General features: G+C 41.2%; 1 protein-coding gene and 1 long non-coding RNA gene across 5 annotated transcripts in view; one reads left to right on the plus strand and one right to left on the minus strand.

The window, feature by feature from the left end:
* LOC105486843 (lysine acetyltransferase 14) overlaps nt 1-24,457 on the plus strand; it is a 45,990-nt gene that overhangs the window by 4,433 nt on the left and 17,100 nt on the right. For 2 of the 3 annotated variants that reach the window (XM_011749914.2, XM_071079716.1), the window contains exons 3-6: nt 4,129-4,250; nt 13,562-13,743; nt 16,286-16,705; nt 16,843-17,411. In XM_011749914.2, coding sequence (XP_011748216.1) covers nt 4,129-4,250; nt 13,562-13,743; nt 16,286-16,705; nt 16,843-17,411 — 1,293 coding nt within the window. The remainder of the gene's footprint in view (nt 1-4,128; nt 4,251-13,561; nt 13,744-16,285; nt 16,706-16,842; nt 17,412-24,457) is intronic. The other variant, XM_071079715.1, reaches the window with a different exon arrangement.
* LOC139358516 (uncharacterized) lies at nt 887-20,224 on the minus strand. Of its 2 annotated transcripts, none has more exons than XR_011613564.1 (3): nt 20,061-20,224; nt 1,168-1,250; nt 887-994 (listed from the first exon to the last, which is right to left on the minus strand). It is a non-coding gene; the product is annotated as an uncharacterized lncRNA (long non-coding RNA). The 2 variants fall into 2 exon arrangements; XR_011613562.1 differs by lacking the exon at nt 20,061-20,224 and adding an exon at nt 10,126-10,200.

A 24,457-nucleotide genomic window follows, 5' to 3' on the forward strand; every position in this document is an offset into this window, starting at 1 on the left:
ATGAGAAAGATTTTAAATTACACCATTTTAGCCATTTATGGTGTTCCTTGTAAATTGTAGTTACCTTAGCAACTTTAGTCTATTATCTTAATTATCAGTGCTTTATTAGGACATCTGATGAAATCTGTCAGTGTTGAATTAGGAAGCCTTTTCTTTGACTTGCCTGAAAAAAATGTAAGTAGAAAATGAAGAGAAGTTTGTATTGAGGATAGAGCCTTATGAATATTATAACTGGGACATTTTTCTCAAGTGTACATGGGATACTGTGTGTAGGCAAGATCTTATTAATAGATTATTGTGATACGTGCACGCAGGTAGATTTGTATTGTCCTGCAAGTGGTTTCTCATAAAAGCTATATAATGGAAGAAGAGCAAATATATGTAATTTGTTATTTTCAAAAATGTGAGTTTTCTGTAGTGGGTCTTTTTAAAAGAAAAGCTGGCTTTTGCTTATTTTGCTCAGACTATGTAATATTGGCTCACTTTGCATATTTATTTACTTTTTTTAAATTTTTAAATCTTTTTGAGACACGGTCTTGCTCTGTTGCTCAGGCTGGAGTGTAGTGGCACGATCTCAGCTCACTACAACCTCCGCCTCCCAGGTTCAAGCAGTCCTCCTGCCTCAGCCTGTCTAGTAGCTGGGATTACAGGCACGCGCCACTATGCCTGGCTAATTTTTTGTATTTTTAGTAGAGACAGGGTTTTGCCATGTTAGCCAGGCTGGTCTCGAACTCCTGACCTCGGGTGATCCACCCACCTCGGCCTCCCAAAGTGCTGGGATTACAGGTGTGAGCCACCGTGCCCGGCCACTTTGCATATTTAATTAGACTAACATAACTTGCAAATTATTTTTTCACTTCCAAAAGACATATGGATGGTGGATACTAACCTGGTAGGGTGAAGTGATAACTTAGGTTGCATATATCTGATTCTTAGCAAACAACTGACCAGTATTTCTAGTTGCATCTGAAAAAGCCCATCTCTTGTTGAAGACCTGAAAGAGAATCAGTTGGTCTTGAATAGACTCCATTGATGTAGCCACATTCTTAGTATATTGAAATGTGGGTTTTCTGTCTTTAAATCTTAAACTTTGAAAGATTTACCAAAGAAATATATAGAAATGCGTGTAACACAAACAGCATTTTGTTTGTATTATAAAATACTTACAGTAAAGAGGTCTGATCTCCTGATTAAAAGGCCCCTTCCTGCCACGCTCCCTTTCTGTGTCCTTTCCTCCTCCTTGGTGACTCCTGTGAATAGCAGTTCCATACAGAGGAGAAACTTTATCAGACATTTGGGAAGAATAGGGAAGGTTTTACATTCTTTTCCTGGAGACTCATTCTTACGGCACAAGTAAGGATACCATGATCGATCTTTGCCCGTTATTTTTCTACTGTTCTTCAGCATATACTGAGTACCTGCCAGCTCTGAGCTAGGCCCTGTGGATACATTGGTCCACAAGATCAGCTTCATTACTGATGAGCTTGATCTGGTAGCATGAGAACGGAAAACTAAACTAGTTTTCCTTTTTTTTTTTTTTTTTTTTGAGATGAAGTTTCACTCTTGTTGGCCAGGCTGGAGTGTAATGGCTCACTGCAACCTCTGCCTCCTGCATTCAAACGATTCTCCTGCCTCAGCCTCACGAGTAGCTGAAACTACAGGCATGCTCCACCATGCCCAGCTAATTTTTGTATTTTTAGTACAGACAGGGTTTCACCATGTTGGCCAGGCTGGTCTTGAACTCCTGACCTCAGGTGATTCACCCACCTCAGCCTCCCAAAGTGCTGGGATTACAGGTGTGAGCCACCATGCCTGGCCTGGGATTCATTCTTTTAGATCATAAATTCCAGGAGACGAGGAAAACAGGTCCTTTATATATTAGTTTATAGTTTTCCCAGTAAAGATTAAGTGATAATAGAAAAAGTTATTTTCAAGTAAATATGCAAACTTTAACTTTTTAAAGTCATAAAATGTCTCAATTATACAGAAAAGTCATAGAAATAAAATAACAGATACTTTATCACTGAGATTATCAGCAAATACATGTTTCTGAGATACTCTTCTGAGAGTGGGCAAAGCTTGTTCTATGATTTTCTTAAATTATTTATTGAGCAATAATTATTTTTTAAACTTGTGGTGAAATATGCATAACATATAGTTTACCATTTTTTAATGTACAGTTCAGTGGAATTAAGTACATTCACATTGCTGTGTAATCACCACCACCATCCACCTCCAGAATTTTTTTATCTTTACAAAATGAAAGTCCATGCCCATTAAACACTAACTTCTCATGAATATTGATTGCTTAAAGGAAGATGTTTGTTGGCTGGTGTAGACCAGATGCAGGTATAACTGGAAGACATTTTAAAAAATCTGTTCATGGGGTTAATTGTTTTTAGACTGTCTGCAAGTATTGCCAGTTTAAGAATGGGAGAATTTGAAACTTGGTTAGTGAAGAGTCAGAATTACTGGGCCCCTTTGAGTGGTGTAGATACAGGTCTTTCCGTAAGACTGTTGGGGATTTAATGCTGTGAATACAGATGTTGGGGGCGTTAACTGCAATTTACTACACTCCTTACAGATACAGGATGCTCTTTATAGAAATAAGGATTAGGCTGGATGCAGTGGCTCGCATCTGTAATTCCAGCACTTTAAGAGACTGAGGCGGGCGGATCACTTGAGGTCAGGAGTTCAAAACCCTGTCTCTACTGAAAATACAAAAATTAGCCAGGAATGGTGGTGCAAATCTGAGATTCCAGTGCTCGGGAGGCTGAGGCAGGAAAATTGCTTGAACCCAGGAATCGGAGGTTGCAGTGAGCCGAGATCACACCATCACATTCCAGCCTAGGCATCACAGTGGGACTCCGTCTCAAAAAGACCAAACAAACAAACAGAAAAAAAATCTATATGAGTATATGAGTATAGATTCAAAGAAAAATGTCTGAAAGGATGGGATTATTTCTTGATGGTGGATTTCAAGTGATTTTTACTTCCTCCTTTGTTTGCTCTTTTCTATATTACTGAAGTATTTTACAATGAGCATATGTTATTTATATTTCTGGAAAATACTTCCCCATTTGGGGCCATGAATTCCTCATCTGTAAAATAAGAGTAGAGTAAATTAGATTAAGAGTTTACATCCTGGGCCGGGCGCGGTGGCTCACGCCTGTAATCCCAGCACTTTGGGAGGCCGAGGCGGGCGGATCACAAGGTCAGGAGATCGAGACCACGGTGAAACCCCGTCTCTACTAAAAATACAGAAAATTAGCCGGGCGCGGTTGTGGGCGCCTGTAGTCCCAGCTACTCGGGAGGCTGAGGCAGGAGAATGGCGTGAACCCGGGAGGTGGAGCTTGCAGTGAGCCGAGATCGCGCCACTGCACTCCAGCCTGGGCGACAGAGCGAGACTCCGTCTCAAAAAAAAAAAAAAAAAAAAAAAAAAAAAGAGTTTACATCCTGAGCTGTGGGGGTGTCTTGGAGCCCTTCGAGAATGGGCTGAGTGGCTGGGCCTTTCAGTTGTCTGTTTCTCCTCTAATGCTGATTTCATTTGAAGGAGGGGTTTGACAGGTAAAAATGGCTGAGTCACCGAGTAGATGGCATGTAGCATTATTTTTAGTTCTGAGATTCTGAGAATCTTGTTTTTGCCCACTAAGAGCTTAGAAAAGTGTATACAAGGGTGATTTTCAAGATAGTTGATAAAGGGTAGTGCCATTGGTCAGAAAATGCTGGCTGGAGTAGGCACCTGAAGGCCTCCTGCTGTCAGAAGATAGCCTTTGATTTAGGACTGCACTGTGTAGGGTGCAGATCCTTGGGACAATGCCTGTTTATCAGCTGATTCAGGGGCAGCTCTGTTGTAGCCATCAGTTCAGCCACACAGCCCTGCATGTGTGGCACCTAAGGATTAGATGCTTAGTTCTGCACATAATTAAGTGGATTAGTGATATCTAACGAAAGTGAAAAAGGAAGTAAATTCTACCCTGGGAATATTCTAAGATACTGTCCTTCCTTTGTTCCCTTTGTTCCCCGCCATTCCTACTCAGAATATAAAACAGAAGAAACTTTTCCCTCCTCAAGATTAACGTTCCTAACCGTGCTGTTCTCCCACCTCTTGTTTCAATTGTGTTTCAGGTCGTCATGTTGGCAATGTACAACTTGTCTCTAGAAGGAAGTGGACGTCAAGGTTATTTCAGGTGGAAAGAAGATATCTGTGCTTTTATTGAGAAACATTGGACTTTTTTACTAGGGAACAGGTAATGTGTTTTTAAAAAATCTTATACTTGAAGGAATATGTAAAGAATGAAGTATACAAGATTTGAGACTGCCTAACATAGCCTTGTTAGAGATTTATTTTAATTTTTTTGAGACAGAGTCTCCCTCTGTCACCCAGGCTGGAGTACAGTGGCGCGATGATAGCTCACTGCATCCTCAACCTCCTGGGCTCAAGTAATCCTCCTGCGTCAGCCTCCTGAGAAGCTGGGATTACAGGTGTGCACCAACATGCCTGACTTGCTTATTTATTTATTTATTTATTTATTTTTTGAGGAGCGTCTTGCTCTACCCCCCAGGCTGGAGTGCAGTGGCGTGATCTTGGCTCCCTGCAACCTCCACCTCCCGGGTTCAAGCGATTCTTCTGCCTTAGCCTCCTGAGTAGCTGGGATTACAGACACCTGCCACCATGCCTGGCTAATTTTTGTATTTTTAGTAGAGACGGGGTTTCACCATGTTGGCCAGGCTGTTCTTGAACTCCTGACTACAGGTGATCCGTCTGCCTCGGCCTCCCAAAGTGCTGGGATTACAGGCATGAGCCACTGCTCCCGGCCTTATTTTTTAATTTTTTTGTAGAGACAGGGGTCTCATGTTGTCTCAGGCTGGTCTCGAACTCCTGGGCTCAAACAGCTTTCCTGCCTCAGCCTTCCAGAGTGCTAGGATTATGGGATGAGCCACTGTTCCTGACCTTGTTAGGTGTTTACTTGTGGCAATTACAAAGAATTTTTGAATTCCAAAGAATGTTTTTACTTTTTTAAGATTGAAAAAACAAAAAAGAAAACTTGGCCAGGCATGGTGGCTCACGCCTGTAATCCCAGCACTATGGGAGGCCGAGGCAGGTGGATCACCTCTAGTCAGGAGTTCAAGACCAGCCTGGCCAACATGGTGAAACCCCATCTCTACTAAAATACAAAAATTAGCTGGGCGTGGTGGCAGGCAACTATAATCCCAGCTACTCAGGAGGCTGAGGCAGGAGAATCGCTTGAACCCAGGAGGTGGAGGTTGCAGTGAGCCAAGATCGTTCCATTGCACTCCAGCCTGGGCAACAGAGTGAGACTCCATCTAAAAAAAAAAAAAGAAAAAAAAAAGAAAGTGTTTATTTCAACTGAACATGACATTTTTTGAAGAAATTCTTAGAATGTTAGAAAATAAGAATTGTATTACATGAGACTCAAGAGTTGGATAAGTCAATATTTCACTTGAGGAGATAGGGTTATTACATTCTTTTAAGCTATGTGTGGTGGGGCATGCCTGTTGTCCCAGCTACTCAGGAGACCAAGGTTGGAGGATCACTTGAGCCCAGGAGTTTGAGGCCAGCCTGGACAGTATAGTGAGACTCCCATCTCTTAAAAAGCACCAACCAGGCCAGGCCCGGTAGTTCATGCCTGTAATCCCAGCATTTTGGGAGGCTGAGGTGGGCGGATCACCTGAGGTCAGGAGTTTGAGACCAGCCTGGCCAACATGGTGAAACCCCATCTCTACTAAAAATACAAAAATTAGCTGGGCATGCTGGCAGGCCCGTAATCCCAGCTACTCGGGAGGCTGAGGCAAGAGAATCGCTTGAACCTGGGAGGCGGAGGTTGCAGTGAGCTGAGATGGTGCCACTTTACTCCAGCCTAGGTGACTGCGCGAGACTCCGTCTCAAACAAACAAGCAAATAAAAAAACCCAAAACACAGCAGTGCCTTCTAGGAAGACAAGAGAGGAAAAATAAGGCAATTACTGACTGTATGTATTTAGGTTGCCCTTAGTTAATTTTTTTTTTTTTTTTTTTTTTTTTTTTTTTGAGATGGAATCTCCCTCTGTCGCCCTGGCTGGAGTGCAGTGGCGCAATCTTGGCTCACTGCAATCTCTGCCTCCCGGGTTCATGCCATTCTGCTGCCTCAGCCTCCCGAGTAGCTGGGACTACAGGCGCCCAACACTATGCCCGGCTAATTTTTTGTATTTTTTGTAGAGACAGGATTTCACCATGTTAGCCAGGATGCTCTCGATCTCCTGACCTCGTGATCCGCCGCCTCAGCCTCCTAAAGTGTTGGGACTACAGGCGTGAGCCATCACGCCTGGTCGTTAATAGAGTTTTGTGTTACTAATATTTGTTTTGTTAACTCAGTAGACACTTTTTTATATGTTTGACTATTTTTCATAGTGCTTAGCAAAGTCTGGGCACATCTGTATATGGCTTGTTCATTAGTCACTGTGTTTACCATTGCACTTTGAGTTTGCTGCTGTGTGCTCACCTCAGTGGCTGCTTTGGTTCATTAGACTCGGGGATGCTGATGCACAGACCTTGCGACCATGTATTTTCACTAAAGGTCCACGTGGACCTGACAAGACTTTTATTGCTCTTGGGTACTTGTGAGTTTGCTACCACATTGGTGAATTTTTGTTTGAGATTCTGATTGTTAGTTGTTGTCTGAAGTCCTGTGTGAGATTCATGAATCTTACATAATGAGATTAGTTTAGACATGACAAAGTCTCTGACCGCTTCAGGTCAGGGCAGGGAGTTCATGCTTTTCCTCACTTGGGGCTCACTGCAGCCTCTGTTTCTTCCAACGCTGAGGAATCACAGCTTTGCTTGTGTTACTGAGATGCGGGAGGGCGGTCAGAAGGAGGGCGACCTTCTGCAGGCTGCTGTGAGAAAATGGAATAGACTCCCTACATTTTTACAAAAGGGGTTATTTTGGTTCTTGAGCTATTTAGTGGTGCTAAGAAAAGAATCGACACTATAACTGGTTCTTTCTCATAAGGAAAGGAAATCTGTTGTTTTAGTTTAATGATATAGCACTATTTATGGAACTTAATGCACCCCATTTATAAGGGATAAGAAAGGGAAAAAACTGATAAAATTGGATCTTGGAATGTTTTCATGATCTTCGAGTGCTGTTCTATTTAGTGGGTTATCTCCTGGAAGAAATTGGATTTAGATTGCCTGTTTTTAAGGATATTGCTGGAGTTTAACAGAAGTTGTTTAGTTGCTTCATTTGTTCATTTCTAGAGCATGTTTTGAGAGGAATCAGCTGAGCCTTATTTCTTTTTAACATGCCAATGAAAGGCATTAATTACTCTCCAATTTCTGTGTAGTGTAACTGTTATCTAGTGTGTTGGCCATATTGGTATATCACCGGATTTATTAATTTGATCTTCCTATTTAAATCAAGTCACTTAAAAAATACATTAATTTTAAAAGAAACTTATCATCATGGTAAGTGGGAAACCTATATAAATTGTCATAAATAGAATGTAACAATAAAAAATAAAACTGCTGTTAAATTGTAGCTGGATCCCATGACGCATAATGGCAAGCCATGGCTTTCTTTTCCAGTCAAAAAGGGAGGCTACAAGTGTTAATGAGAATTTAAAGCAGTAAACGTCTCTTGATCTAACCAGAAGAAGCAAAAGAGAATTAGAAACCACTCTATGATTCTTGCCACCCGGTTTCATGCTACAGTGCTGCTCTTCACTTTGGGAACTCCACTTGAAACATCAGTGATTGGAAAATCCCCTGAAGCCACTACCCCTGGGTAGTTACCACTTGCTCAGATATCTCTGTGTATGTTAACAAGGTTACCACACCCCAGAGAAGCTGTTTATAAAGAGCATTTATGTTTAAGGTACACTTTTTTTCATAGCTACTAAAGATTTTCATTCTGCTATCCATAGGACATATTTTATTTATTTGTGTATTTACTTACTTATTTTTTTGAGACGGAGTCCTGCTCTGTCATCCAGGCTGGAGTGCAGTGGCGCGATCTCAGCTCACTGCAGCCTCCACCTCCCAGGTTCAAGCAATTCTCCCATCTCAGCCTGCGGAGACGGTACTATGGGCACACCCGACCATGCCCAACTAATTTTTGTATTTTTAATAGGGACAGGGTTTCACCATATTGGTCAGGCTGGTCTTGAACTCCTCACTTTAGGTGATCCACCCGCCTGCCACCCAAAGTGCTGAGATTACAGGCATGAACCACTGTACCTGGCCAGGACATACTTTAAATTCTTAAAAATTGTAACCATTTCTTATTTGTCACAAGATCTAGGAGAATAGTATTCAGTGTAATGAAGTTCTAAATTTTCTTTCAGATGTTTACAGGTTTTTCTTTTTATGTCTTTAATATGTTATTAACGTTTAAATGTAGAAAGGTGTTTTTTTTTTAGTGCTAACCTAAATAATTTTCTGTACCATTGTAGAAACAAGTTAGAAAGTATATGAAAACTTAATTATTACTAAATAATTGCCTAATATTTGTTCATTTAATCTGCTTTTAGTCCTAGCCTTGAATTCTTCGAGAAGGTATAGTTTTGATTAGTGAAGAATAGCTTGAATATTTTCTTCTAGTACCATATTTTACTGATTTTAAGATACATAATTTTGCCACGCGCGGTGGCTCAAGCCTGTAATCCCAGCACTTTGGGAGGCCGAGACGGGCGGATCACAAGGTCAGGAGATCGAGACCATCCTGGCGAACACGGTGAAACCCCGTCTCTACTAAAAAATACAAAAAACTAGCCGGGCGAGGTGGCGGGCGCCTGTAGTCCCAGCTACTCGGGAGACTGAGGCAGGAGAATGGCGTGAACCCGGGAGGCGGAGCTTGCAGTGAGCTGAGATCCGGCTACTGCACTCCAGCCTGGGCGACAGAGCGAGACTCCGTCTCAAAAAAAAAAAAAAAAAAAAGATACATAATTTTGCAAATTTTGACATCTCTGACAGCTAGATACATCTTAAGGTTACTGATATGTCATAATTTAATTGGTAGTTAGCTCTTATTTGTACATAAAATGGTGTATCTTAAAGTTAATGGATCTTAGAATTGATGAAATATGATAGTACGCATTTGTAGTATCTATTCTTCAATCAACTTTATGAGGAGGATTCTGGGAAGGTGGCAGATATGAAGCATCCGCCGTCCTGCCTAGACAGCAGTTGCACTGGCAGTCAGACCGATGGAACTATTTTGGAACTCTAGAGTCTAATAAAGGCTTGCAGTTTCCAAGGGAAGGCATAGACAGTAGATTGTGGTTAATACCGGTCAATTTTAGTTCTTAATGCAGTAGCAGCTACCCATCCGCCTTCTCTAGCCACTAGGGAGAAAACTGTGTGTGTGTTCCTATAATGGCTTACACACAGCTTGTAGCATCCAGGGTGGGCAAAAATAAGCCTGTTTTCCAAATATTGGGTATTTGTGCTCTGATCACTGATTGCTGCTTCTAATCATAGAGGGGCAAAGAGATGGCAGCCATTGTTTTAGCTCCCCCCATTGCAAAAATGGGTAAAGGAATTTAATAGACTTTCCTTCAAAGATATAAAAATGGCCAATGAACACATCAAAAGCTGCTCAACATCATTAATCATTAGGGAAACACAAATCAAATCTATTAACACGATACCACCTCACGCCTCTTAGGATGACAATTATCAAAAAAAAAAACAAAAAAAAAAACCCAGAAAATAACAACTGTGGGCGAGAATGTGGAGAAATGGGAACTCTTTTGCAGTGTTAGTGGGAATATAAAATTGTACAATCATTGTGGAAAACGGTGTGGTATTTCCTCAAATAGTTAAAAATATAATGATCATATGATCTGGCAATTTCACTTCTGGGTATATACTCAAAAGGATTGAAAGCAAGGTCTCAGAGATACTTATATCTCCATGTTTTTAGCAGCATTATTCACAATAACTGAGATGTGGAACCAACCCAAGTGTCCATCAGTAGATGAATGGATAAGTAAAATGTGGCATATAGACACAGTAGATATCATTCAGTCTTAAAAAGGAAGGACATTCTGGCACATGCTGCAATGTAGATGAACCCTGAGGACATTATGCTGTGTGAAACAAACCAATCACAAGAAAACATACTGTGTGATTCCACTTATCTGAGATACTTAGGGTAGTGAAAATCTCAGATACAGAAAGTAGAACGGTGGTTGTCAGCACTGGGTGGGGAGGGTGGAATTGGGAGTTGTTTAACGGTTGTAGAGTTTCAGTTTTGCCCTTTGAAAAGCGTTCTGAAGGTGGATGGTGGTGGTGATTGTGCCATATAAATGTACTTAATACCACTGAACTCTACTCTTAAAAATTAAGATAGTAAATGTTATGTATATTTTACCACAATAATAATTTTGGGGGAAAACTATTTTTTTTTTTTTTTTTTTTTTAAGACAAAGTCTTATCCTCGTTGCCCTGACTGGAGTGCAGTGGCGCAATCTCGGCTCACTGCAACTTCCGCCTCCCAGGTTTAAGCGAATCTCTTGCCTCAGCCTCCTGAGTAGCTGGGATTACAGGTACACACCACCACGCCCGGCTAATTTTTGTATTTTTGGTAGAGATGGGGTTTCGCCATGTTGGCCAGGCTGGTCTTTTTTTTTTTTTTTTTTTTTTGTTGAGACAGAGTCTCGCTTTGTCGCCCAGGCTGGGGTGCGGTGGCCAGATCTCAGCTCACTGCAAGCTCCGCCTCCCGGGTTTACGCCATTCTCCTGCCTCAGCCTCCCGAGTAGCTGGGACTACAGGCGCCCGCCACCTCGCCCGGCTAGTTTTTTGTATTTTTTAGTAGAGACGGGGTTTCACCGTGTTCGCCAGGATGGTCTGGATCTCCTGACCTCGTGATCCGCCCGTCTCGGCCTCCCAAAGTGCTGGGATTACAGGCTTGAGCCACCGCGCCCGGCCATTGGGGGAAAACTATTTAGGCCATTCATAAATACTGTGTTTATATATGTCCTGGCAATAAATTTATTCCATTTTATACAAATATTTTGTTATGTGTCTGTGCTGTGATTTAGCTGGCTCTATTAGTTTGCTAATGATGCTGTAACACAAACTGGATGGCTTAAACAACAGAAATGTATTCCAGTTCTAGAGGCTGGAAATCTGAAATCCAGGTGTTGATAGGGTTGGTTCCTTTTGAAGGCTGTGAGGGAGAGAATGTTCTATGCCTCTCCCTAGCTTCTGTGCCACAGGCCTTCCTTGGCTTGTAGATGACATTCTCCCTGTGTCTTCATGCATCTTCCCTCTCTACACATCTGTCTCTCTGTCCAAGTTTCCCCTTTGTATAAGGTCACCAGTCATATTGGATTAGTGTTCAACTTCATGACCTCCTGATCACTGTTTGCACATAAGGTCACATTCACAAGTACTGGGACTTCAACATCTTTTGGGAGAACACAATTAAATCTGTAACACTGGACAATAACTTTATAAAGATTTATATTGTTTCCAGTTTTTGTGTGTTTAAGTTAGCCTTGTGGGGAATATTCTTGTATATATATCCTTTGTGTTTTTATAATTAGAAGTAGATTTGTGAGGTCAGAGGATACACACAATTTTGCTGTACATTATGAAAGTAACCTCCAGAAAGTATATGCCTGTTTATAGTCCCACTGTCAATGTACAAGTACGCACCCATTTTCCACACACTAAATAACACATTGGTTTTTAAAATCTTTTGAGTCTGTCAATCTTTTTATTGTTTTTGTTTGAGATAGGATTTCATCCTGTCACCCAGGCTGGAGTGCTGTGGCACAGTCATGGCTCACTGCAGCCTTGACCCCCCAGGCACAAGTGATCCTCCCACCTCAGCCTCCCAAGTAGCTGGGACCACAGGCAAGTGCCATCACACCCAGCTAATTTTTGATTTTTTTTTGTAGAAATGAGGTCTGTTTGCCAAACTTTTGTTTATTTATTGCAGTGAAAACAGTGAAAATTTACCATCTTAACCAGTTCTAAGTGTACAGTTCAGTAGTGTTAAGTATATTCACATATTTGAATATAGATTCACAGATGGCCAGAACTCTTCTCAGCTTGCAGATCTGAAACTCTATCCCTATTAAATAACTCTCCATTCTCCCCTCCCTACAGCTCTAGGTAGTCACCTTTCTACTTTCTGTTTCTATGAATTTGACTACTCTAAATACTTCATATATGCAGAACCATACAGTATTTGTCTTTTTGGGACTGGCTTATTTCACTTAGCATAACGTCCTCAAGGGTTATCCACATTGCAGCATATGACAGGATTTCCTTTATTTTTAAGACTGAATAATATTCTATTGTATGTGTTTATGTTACATTTTGTATTAGGGTTTGGAAAGATTAGAAAAAGAGAAGAATGTAGGATAGGTACTTTGGGACCAAAAGGTTGGGGGTTTCATTCTCTCCATCTCAGACAGTGCTTTTTTTGAGACCAAGTTTTGTTCTTGTTGCCCAGGCTGGAGTGCAGTGGCACAGTCTTGGCTCACTGCAACCTCCGCCTCTCAGGTTCAAAGATTCTCCTGCCTCACCCTCCCAAGTAGCTGGAATTACAGGCGTGTGCCATAACACCTGGCTAATTTTGTATTTTTACTAGAGACGGGGTTTCACCACGGCAGCCAAGCTGGTCTCGAACTCCTGACCTCAGGTGATCCACCCGCCTTGGCCTCCCAAAGTGCTGGGATTACAGGCGTGAGCTACCATGCCCGGCCTCAGATAGTGCTTATGCCTACTGTATCTTAGCTTATTTATTTTCTGTGTTTTCTATTAATAATACATCGCTGTTCCTCAGAATGCTTTTCCTTTGCCTTCCCAGCATTATCTTCAAACTGTTAGACTAGTCTTCTTGTGAAAGACTGTCTTTGAGGATTTTTGGCATTCGATTTATGTTTTCAAGGTGGAAATAGAACAGTTGCCTTAAAAGAATTTTCAACAGGGAACCCCGAATAGTTGACATTTTGTACATTTTGGTTATTTTGTCGTGCAGTAGGTGCTTGTGGAACATGCCACATAGTTTTGTTACCACTCTAGTGCTTCGAGGCAGATAGGATCAGATTGAGAAATGTGTGCGACTTCTCGGGTAAAATCAGCTGTTCACTGGAGCCAGTGATTAACTTCTATCACAAAATGCCCAGGCTTGGAGTTACACTTTTTGTATGGTTTATTCTTGGGAGCTGTGCTTAATTCACATAAAAAAGCAACTTAATTAGAATTAGCCTGTAGAATTCCATAATCGTGATGATTGTGATGAGAAGTATTTTACATGCTTTGTTTGAATTATTTCGTTTAATCCTCCTAGCAACCCTGTGAGGTAAGTTCTATTATCCTGGTTTTACAGATGAACAAACCGAGGGTGCTAGAAGTTGGTAGTGCCAGGGTTTGAAGCAGGTGGACCCCAGAGCCTCTCTCCTGCCTCTTGTGCTCTGCTCCTTCAGTAGCTGGAGGTGCCATTGCATGTTGCAGGCCGGGAGTCACAGTATACACAGACTGTCTTTTCTGTATAATGAGCAAATTGAAGTGCCAATCATTTTCAAATTCTTGGACTCTTTAGGAAAAAGACGTCCACCTGGTGGAGCACCGTGGCAGGTTGCCTCAGCGTGGGAAGTCCCATGTACTTCCGTTCAGGTGCTCAGGAATTTGGAGAGCCGGGATGGTGGAAACTTGTTCATAACAAGCCCCCAACGATGAAACCTGAAGGAGAGAAGTTGTCTGCCTCTACTTTGAAAATAAAAGGTACTGTTGTGAGAACAGTACAAAAGATGCTAGTCAGACCAGAGCCAAGCGGGTGTGAGTCCAGGAGACACTCCTGCTTCCACTGGGCATGGCTTGCAGGCCTCTCTGGAACTACTCTGCTTAATACTTCTGTGATGATACTTGTGTGTGTGCTAGAAATAAATGCCACATAAAAACATTTTATCACTTCCTAATCAAGCTGTCATTTCTATAAATTTCCCAGGGTATCTGAAAGGTTCAATGTTTTCCATCTGGTTTCTGTTTTTAAACTTCTCACAAAGGTGAAAAGATGTTTTAAAATTCCCTTAATAAATAACATGATGAATTCCCATGTACCTTCCACCTCACTTTGACATTAACTCCTGACAGTCTCATTTTATCTAAATCCTCAATACTTTCCCCCAACCTTCCCCATTCTTACTATTGGATTATATAGAAACAAATCCCAGGAATCAACATTTCATTTCTAAATATCTTAGACTATCTCTAAGAGATCAGGATTCTTTCCTTTTTGCAGCCTGACCATAATGCCATTTTCATATTTAAAAAGATGTTAAGAGTAACTTCTTACTATCACATATTGATCTGGTTTTATGATCTAAAAAGTTTTTAATGAGCTTTTAAATTTTTATATTTATTTGTTTGCTTGTTTGTTTATTTATTTATTTGAGATAGAGTCTCACTCTGTCACCCAGGCTGGAGTGCAGTGGTGCAATCTTGGCGCACTGTAACCTCTCCCTCTTAGGTTCAAATGATTTTCGTGCCTTAGCTTCCCAAATAACATGCCACCATGCCCAGCTAGTTTTTTTAAAATTTTTATTAGAGACTTCTTTTGCCATGTTGGCCAGGTTGGTCTCGAACTCCTGACCTCAGGCTATCCACCTGCCTTGACCTCACAAAGTGCTGGGATTACAGGGTGAGCCACCGGACCAGACTGATGAGCTTTAATATAATTGGGAAGAAAATCAAATAGTACTTAAGGGTGTAAAGTATGAAAGTTCCCCCTCCTGCCTATTGCCTGCAATTTCATTTCCCAGAGTAACCACTGTTGTCTTTTGTGAATACTTTCAGAAATGATCTCTGCAGATTTAAGCATTTTCTTACTTTTTAAAAAAAGTAAAATGGACTCATACTATATGAGTTTTCCATTTTTGCCACACTTACCAGTATGTCTTGGACATCTTTCCATGACAGTACATGTAGATTTACCCTATTTTATTTCATTACATCCATTATATAATTATGTGATAATTTGTTAAACCATTCTCCTGTTGATGGACATCTTGGTTGTTTCTACCTTTTTGTTGTTTTATTTATTTATTTTTTAATTAAAACATTTAAAAAAAATAATAGAGATAGGGTCTCACTATGTTTCCTGGGCTGGTCTTGAACTGTCGGGCTCAAGTGATCCTCTGGCCTCTGCCTCCAAAAATGTTGGGATTACAGGCGTGAGCCATCACGCCTGACCTTTTGTTACTTTAAACAGTGCTACAATTCTACAAATTTGTGTACATGTGAAAATGTGATAAATTCCTGGAAACAGAGTTCCTACATCAAAGGGCATATTCATTCAAAATTTTAATCAGGATTGCCAAATTATCCTCCAAGAAACTGTAATAAGGCCGGGCGTGGTGGCTCATGCCTGTAATCCCAGTACTTTGGGAGGCCGAGGTGGGTGGATCATCTGAGGTCAGGAGTTCAAGACCAGCCTGGCCAACATGATGAAAGCCCATCTGTACAGAAATACAAAAATGAGCCGGGTGTGGTGGTGCATGCCTGTAATCCCAGCTTCTCAGGAGGCTGAGGCAGGAGAATTGCTTGAACCCGGGAGGCAGAGGTTGCAGTGAGCCGAGATCACACCACTACATTCCAGCCTGGGCAACAGAGCAAGACCCTGTCCCTCCCAAAAAAAGTGCCCATTGAAATGCCCATAAAAATGCCCATTTCCCCATACATTTACTGAGCTTTATCAAACTTTTTTTTTGGCTCACTGCAGCCACCACCTCCTGGGCTCAAGATCTGTCCACCTCAGCCTCCCAAAGTGCTGGGATTAAGAGGCGTGCACCACCACGCCTGGCTAAACTTTTAATGTTTACCAGTTCCAGTAGGTGAAAGACAGTATTTATTTGTTTAAATTTGCAGTATAACTTCTTTTTTCTCAAGAGATATCTAAGTCTTTTTTAGTTAGGGCATTCATTGAACATTTCTCTTTCTTGAACATGATACTATGCATAATGATAAATTAGCAAAGGAAACTAAAGTTGAGTAGTTATTTTAAAATTTAGATATGGGTTGAGCAATCCAAATCTGAAAATCCAAAATCAAAAACACTCCAAAATCTGAAACTTTTTGAGCACCGACATAATGTTAAAAGGAAATGCTCATTTGGAGCATTTCAGATTTTGGATTTCTGGGTTTGGGATACTCAGGCCGTAAGTATAATGCAAATATTCAAAAATCTGAAAACATCTGAAATCCAAAACATGCTTGTGCCCAAGCATTTCAGATGAGGGATACTCAGCCTGTATTTATTCTTTCCTAGCAGCCTCAAAACCAACTTTAGATCCCATCATTACTGTTGAGGGACTTAGAAAACGAGCAAGTCGGAATCCTGTGGAATCTGCCATGGAATTAAAAGAGAAAAGGTCTCGAACTCAGGAAGCAAAAGACATTAGAAGAGCCCAGAAGGAGGCCGCTGGCTTTCTTGACAGGAGCACGTCTTCTACCCCTGTAAAATTCATAAGCCGAGGCCGCAGGCCAGATGTGATTCTGGAAAAAGGCGAAGTGATTGACTTTTCCTCCTTGAGCTCCTCTGACCGTACCCCACTGACAAGCCCATCTCCTTCTCCTTCTCTGGATTTCTCTGCTCCCGGGACACCTGCCTCTCATTCTGCCACGCCTAGCTTGCTTTCAGAAGCAGATCTGATTCCAGATGTGATGCCCCCACAAGCCTTGTTTCATGGTAAGACTTTGGTTGCTTTGGTCTTTTATTTTGGGTATGGGCCGTGGTATAAATATACAAGTTTTCACCCTGTGGGCTGTGTGCTCTGCATTTCTTCCTTCCCGTGCCTTGATGACACTGTTTTGTACTCTGCACAGATGATGATGAGATGGAAGGCGATGGAGTCATAGACCCAGGGATGGAGTATGTCCCACCCCCTGCTGGGTCAGTAGCTTCTGGGCCAGTGGTTGGGGGCAGAAAGAAGGTCAGAGGCCCTGAACAGATAAAGCAGGAGGTAGAGAGTGAGGAGGAAAAACCTGACAGGATGGATATTGACAGTGAAGACACAGATTCAAACATGTCTTTGCAAACAAGGGCTAGAGAAAAGAGGAAGCCTCAGCTGGAGAAGGACACAAAGCCGAAAGAGCCCAAGTATACTCCCGTGAGCATCTACGAGGAAAAGCTCCTGCTCAAGAGGCTGGAAGCTTGTCCCGGTGCTGTTGCCATGACTCCGGAAGCTCGGAGACTGAAGCGCAAACTGATTGTCAGACAAGCAAAAAGAGATAGGGGATTACCACTTTTTGACTTGGATCAAGTTGTTAATGCTGCTCTTCTGTTGGTTGATGGGATTTATGGAGCCAAAGAAGGAGGAGTTTCCAGACTTCCAGCTGGACAAGCCACGTACAGAACTACCTGTCAGGACTTCAGAATCCTTGACCGATACCAGGTGAATGCAAGCACTTGCTGTAAAGCTGGTGGGGGCAGGAGTGGAGGTGGGTCAGGGATCACCAGGCATTGGACACGGTTATGCTGTGACCTTTTAAATCCTGAGTAATTTGGGAAGAGAAAAGTAAAGTGCGAGGGAAAAAAATACAAAAGTCGCTGGGCTTTATATTTCAGAATTGTTCATTATAAGTACACTTGAATACATTTGAGTTTTTCTTTTCCTTTGGGCATTCAAACATAACCTATAAGTTTGGTTCATCTGTCTGTCTCTCTCTCTGAGGATAGCTATACATGACTTGTGTCATAGCTTTGACAAATTTGTTGAGACCGTGACGGTGTCTCAGACGCTGTGCTGCACAGGATCTGAAGGTGTGTAGACATCTGTGTAGGACAACATGAAGAAATAGCAGCTAAGGGATCAGTGTGGTAGCAGTGTTGCTCAAAGGATGGTCAGTGGAACCCAAGTTTTGTGGATGCTTCTGGGAACAATTAATTCCACTTAGAACTACCTGCATATACTCTCGCACTGGGAGGAACAAGAGGCCTTATTTCCCTATATCTTTGCTAGCACTCAACACCAACCAGCCTTTACGTTTTGCTAATTGGCTGGCTGTAAAGTGAAATCTTGTTTTTTATTTACATTTCTTTGGTTACAGGTGAGGCTAAATTTCCTGGTTGTTTCTTTGTCTGTGAATTGCCTGTTTGGAGTTTGCACGTTTTTCTCTCTTATTCTCTGGAAGCTAGTGGGATCTGCTCCTCATTGCTGGTGTTCTGGTATTATTCAGTGATGTGCCATATGTAGGGCTTATGTAGGGCTTATGCTGGACATGTGGTGTGTGGGCCCTTTCAATTTGAAACTTTCTTTCCTGAGTATGGAAAAGTCTTGATTTCCTATCTTCTATTTTTTCTGTTCTCTCATTTTAGAACTCCCCATTATTTGGATATTGGACCCTGTAGATAAAAAGTTGGCAAACTTTGTCTGTGAAGAAATAAGTATTTCTGCGAGATAGTAATTACTTTAGGCTTTGCCGGCCACAAAGTCTCATTTGCAACTCCTCAACTCTGCTGTTGTGATTGGAGAGCTATAGTGAATGACTGTGGCTGTGTTCCAGTAAAACTTTACTAAAATGGGCAGTGGGCTGGATTTAGCCTGTGGGCTGTAGTCTACCAAGATTCCTACTCCAGATAGATCCTCTCTTCTTTTTTCTCCTAATTCCCATCTTTCCTGGGAAGCACAGTATTAACTGGCCAAGTGGGGAGAGCCCAGGAGCCCATCAAACTGACTCTCCCTGTATTCGGTACAGTGCTCCCACCCTTGGCTTCCTGTGTCCAGGATCTCCCTCTTGAGCCTCTCCAGTCTTCTGCCTGTGGAGAGAAAGATCATTTCCTAGATGTGGGCAGTATAATTACTATAGGGGTATAATTGGAGGCTTTAACCTCCTAAAGAACCTCTTAATCATAGTCATACCCCCAGGCTCTAAGCCTGGTGCCTTGGATGACTGCACTTCCTTGAGGCTGTGTTTTGTAAATCACCCTGCTTAGCTTCACCACTGGCTTAGGCATTGACTTCCTTTGGTTGTTAAGTCATTTGCTGCTTGTTCATATGCTTTTGTTAGTCATCTATTCACTTGTTCTTTTTTTTTTTTTTTGAGACATGGTCTCCCTCTGTCACCCAGATTGTAGTGTAGCAGCACAACCACAGCTCATTGCAGCCCCGAACTCCAGGCTCAAGCAGTTCTTCCACCTCAGCTTCCCAAGTAGCTGGTATTATAGGCACACATTCCCACTCTCAGCTAATTTTATTTTTATTTTTATTTTTAGTAGAGACAGGGTCTTACCATCTTGCCCAGACTGGTCTCGAACTCCTGGGCTCAGGTGATCGCCTCAGCCTCCCAAAGTGCTGGGATTACAGGCATGAGCCACTGTGCCTGGCCAATATTCACCTGTTCTTTGTTCTTGTGGGCCTGTTTCGTGCCTATACTTAATTTTTTAAATTGTTTAAGATGTGTCATACAGATAGAAGGTGGCATAGAAATATGGGATAGTTTAGATATTAATAAAATAAATGCCCATGTATTCATCTTCTGGATAAAGAGTGTTGTAAACACCTTAGAAGTCTCCTGTGTACTTTCTCTTCCCCTGAGAGGAAGCCACGTTGACTTATAGTGTTAATTATTCATTTGCTTTTTAAATGTGTATGTCTCTAAAAGATATACTTTTAGTTTAAAAAAATACTGAGTAGCAAGCACAAATCTAGCTGTGTAAGGAAATTGCCACTATTCGATGAAGTTTCCTGGAGAAGATCAGCTAAATAGTCATTCTGGGTCATTGTTGTGGACTGAATTGTGTCTTCCTAAAGGATATGTTGAAGTCCCAACCCTGGGGTACCTATGAATGCAACCTTATCTGGAAATAGGCCCTTTGCAGATATAATTAGCCAAGACCACCAAGGATTGCTGGCAGCACCAGGAACTAAGAGAAAGGCACGGAACAAATTCTCCCCTAGTGCATAGCCAGGAGAGCATAGCCCTGCCCACACTGTGACTTCTGACATTTGGCCTCTGGAACTGTGAGACAATAAATTCCTGTTGTTTTAAGCCACCCAGTTTGTGGTGCTTTGTTCCTATAGCCCCAGGAAACTAATACTTACAGAGATGTTCTGGCTTCAGCTTCCATGAACGCCTTCTGGGGAAGTCACTGGCCAAGGTCACTAGGAAGTCCTGGGAAACATGATGCATAGTGTATGCACTTTGCTGTGATGTATACCAGAGATACGGCAGAAATCTGGGCAGAGGAAGTGGGATCCTGTGTATTTCCTGCCTGAGCTGACAGCTTTCTTCCAGCTTGCAGAAGGTCAAAGCAGTTATTTGTGGAGTGAGCGTCATCAGCTTGTCCTTGGAGTGGGCATGGTGGTGTACAGGAGGCTCACCCGTACGTGGTGAAGACAAGCTGAGCATAGATAAGATTTCTGGGCCACGATGCTGTAGGGTTAAAAGATGGTCAGTGGCAGCAAGGACTTAAGTATGATAGCCTCAGTATGTATTAGAAATACCAAAATTGTTAGAAATAGATAATCGGTGCTGCGAAGAAAAGTCAGCACAGAGACAAAAGATCTCTCAGCAAAGCCATCTTTACTTTCTGTAGAAAGGGTGCTCAATCGCAGATAGAACAAAAGCAAGAGCACACTTGAACAAAGGAAAAGCAGACATATTTATCCCTTAACGCATTTGGGTCGTCCTTACTGCTGTGTCCTGCATCCATTGGCTAGAGCGGGACCTCACAATCTTAAACTGATACCTGATTTGCTAATAGCCTAAAATTTTCCTAAATAGGTAAGTGCAGAGAAGAACAAAGAAGTTGCTTACAAAAGGTTTAAGGAAGCAATAACATTTCCAAATAAGGAAGGGACATGGACTGTGGAACGTGCTGGTGAGCATGTCCGGTGGTTAAATAGGATAGGTCTTAACAAAGAGTTATTAGCACAAGGCAAGGAGGCTTGAAGAAAGCTAGTCTTTAAAAGAAACTATTATTTCTAACACTTAGGGTTTATTCTTGAACAAGAAGGAAAACTTTGAAGAGGAAACTTTCTACATTCTACAGTATGTCTGCCCATGGGTCATACTTGTTCACCCTTTGTTGTGAAACTCAGCAGGGGTGCTGGAATTTCCCCTCACTAGAGATTCTTTTGCCATCCTCTGTATTTGATCTCCTGTTTCCTGTGGCCCATCTTTACCTTGTTATAGGTTTATTCCCTTGTTCTTAATGGCTTCCAGAGAAAAGCTGCATGGGAAGTAGAATTTGAGACCTACATACTGAAAAGACCCTGGCTAAATGAGGTTGAACCGGGAATTCCATACACAGCCACATTGTCTAGGTGAGACCTCTGTTGAGGACCACTGCACTTCCTTTAGGTCTTTCCTTTGAATCTAGTCAAAGTCCCAGGGAAGAATCATCTGGGCTCAGGATGCTGGTTGCCAAGTCGGGGAAGACGGACCTTAGCATTCAGCTTGTCAGGTACTCACACCTCCGCCCTCCATCTGGAGCCCCTGTTAGGCCTTCTCTAGAGATCAGACCTCCTGGCTTCTGGGGGAGGGCGGCCACCCGGCAAGAGGGAGTAGAGGGATCTGGGGATTATACTGCTTTCCACATGGCGTTTGCCTGCTCCTTATTTATTCTGTTGTCCCATTTGGTCCCACTTCCAGAGGAATCTGCTGCTGCCGCCTAGATTTTAGCAGGTTCTGCAGTATAGATTGGGTTAGTTCTCATTTAACTTACTCAAAGCCACTTCAGGATTTTGGTGTTAAATCAGTTACTATTTGTCCATCTGCTTACCAGTTACTGTTGTAATTAAGTCAGCTTCTGTAGTTTCAGTGGGATTTTGGGAAGTAGTAAAGCTTTATATGCTTGTGTTTTAAGCTGGTCTTAACTTGGAATTTTAGTATAAATTTTAATGTATTTACACAGGGGGTGGCTATAAATGCATTTATTCAATCTATACTCTTGTTTTATATTTATTCTTTGAATATATTCGTAGCTATGAATTTCTCAATAAGTGCTGCTTTAGCTGTGATTCTTGACTTTTGAAATAATGTTATTTTATTTCCAATCAGTACTTGGCATTTTGTAATTTTTCTCATTATTTCCTCTTTAACCCAAAGGTTATTTAGTTCTGTTTTTTAGTTTTCAGATACATGAGAATTTTAAGCTATGTTTTGGTAATTGATTTGATTTGTAATGTTGTATTATGATCAGAGAAAATAGTCTATGTGATGTTGATTCTGTACCATAAAGAAAGTTATACATTCTATTTTTATTCTTTTTACAGGTCCTAACTTAAGATACATTTATTTTTCCTTATTCTTTTTTTTAATATCATGTGGTTGTCCCCCTAAACAAAAAAGTACATTTTCATGCATTCATCTCTTTTTTCTTTTGTGTTGCTTACTTAAATGACATAAATCTTTACTAAATTATTCACTCATCCCATTGTTTCTTTCTAGATTAATTTCTTGCTGGACTGCTTTCTGTAACAGTTCTTTAAAAATATGGGCTTTTTGAGGTTAATTTTGAAAACTTACGTGACTAAGAATATCTTCATTTCACTTTTTAATTTAAATGATAGCAGTCATATAAAATTGTTACTTTGTTTTTTCCATTGATATTTTGAAATTATGACTTCATTATCATCTTACATACAGTGTCACTCCTAAGAACCCTGGTATTGATAAGAAATAGACATTTTTGACTGGGCGCAGTGGCTCATGCCTGTAATCCCAGCACTTTGGGAGGCCGAGGCAGGCAGATCACTTGAGGCCAGGAATTTGAAACCAGCCTGGACAACATGGTGAAACCCTGTCTCTACTAAAAATAAAAAAATTAGCCAGGCCTGGTGGTGCATGTGTATCATCGCAGCTGCTTGGGAGGCTGAGGCTTGAGAATCATTTGAACCAGGGAGGCAAAGGTTGCAGTGAGCCGAGATCATGCCACTGTACTCCAGCCTGGGTGATTGGGCGAGACTCTCTCTCAAAAAAAAATTTTTTTTTGTTTCTTATCAATTAAGTGGACTCCTTGTTTTATTCTCCCATCTCCTAAAACTTTAAAATTTTTCTCTTTGTTTTTGATCTTTAATTAGTGCATGTTAAGTGTCTTTTATTTTCTCTTTTTAAAGCTTTATACTCTTTTTTCTATTTTTTTTATTTTCCAGCACATCCAAAACACAGAAATTGTGTTTGTTCTCATTTGTCTTACTTGACAACTCTGTTTTTTTGGTCAGAGGTATTTTATATGCTTCTTGGCATTTATCCTGCTTGGTGTTTGCTGAGCTTCCTGAATGTGTGGTTTGGTGTCTGACATTAAATTGGGGATATTCTCAGTCATTATTGCTTCAAATATTTCTTCTATTCCTTCCTGTCTTCTAGTATTCCCATTGTGTGTTTATTACACCTTTCGTAATTTTCCACAGTTCTCGGATAGTCTGTTTTGTTCTTTTTTTTTTATCTTGTCTGTCTTTGCTTTTCAGTTTTGGAAGTTTTTACTGACAAATCCTCAAGTTCAGAGATTCTGTACTCACCTGTGTCAGTCTACAAATGAGCCCATCATCAAAGGCAACCTTCATTTTGGTTACAGTGTTTTTTATCTCTAGCATTTCTTTTTGATTCATTTTCAGAGTTTTCATCTCTTTGTTTTAATTGCCCATCTGTTCTTGCATGTTGTATACTTTGTCCATTAAGCCCTTAACATATTAAACATATTATAGGTATACCTTGTTTTATTCATATTGCTGTATTGTACTTCACAGATACTGCATTTTGTACAAATGGGAGGTTTGTGACAATCTTATGTCGAGCAAGTCTGTTGGCACCATTTTTCTAGTAGTGTGTGCTTACTTTGTGTCTCGGTGTCTCATGTTTTGGTAGTTTTTGCATTATTTCCAACTTTTTTCATTATTATTATATCTTTTATGGTGATCTGTGATCAGTGATCTTTGATGTTACTTATTGTAATTGTTTTGGAGCACCATGAACCACACCCATATGAGACAATGAACTTAATTGGTTAATGTGTGTTTTCTGACTGTTCCACTAACCAGCTGTTCCCCATGTTTCCCCCTCTCCTTGAGGCTCCCTATTCCCTGAGACAAAAATATTGGAATTAGGTCAGTTAACCCTACAATGGCCTCTAAGTGTTCAAGTAAAAGGAAGAGTTATACTTCTCTCACTTTAAATAAAAAACTAGAAATGATTAAGTTTAGTGAGGAAAGCATTTCAAAAGCAGAGATAGGCCGAAAACTAGGCCTCTTGTGCGAAACAATTAGCCAAGGTGTGAATGCAAAGGAAAAGTTCTTGAAGGTCCTTAAAGGTGCTACTCCAGTGAGTGCACGACTGATAAAAAATCAAAGTAGCCTTATTGCTGATATGGAGAGAGTTTGAGTGGTCTGGATAGAAGATCAAACCAGCCACAATATTCCCTTAAGCTAAAGCCTAATCCAGAGTAAGGTCTTAACTCTTTAATTCCGTAAAGGCTTAGAGAAGGGAGGAATCTACAGAA

This window comes from Macaca nemestrina, chromosome 15 (assembly GCF_043159975.1).
Source record: "Macaca nemestrina isolate mMacNem1 chromosome 15, mMacNem.hap1, whole genome shotgun sequence".
In the NCBI taxonomy this organism is placed as follows: Eukaryota; Metazoa; Chordata; class Mammalia; order Primates; family Cercopithecidae; genus Macaca; species Macaca nemestrina.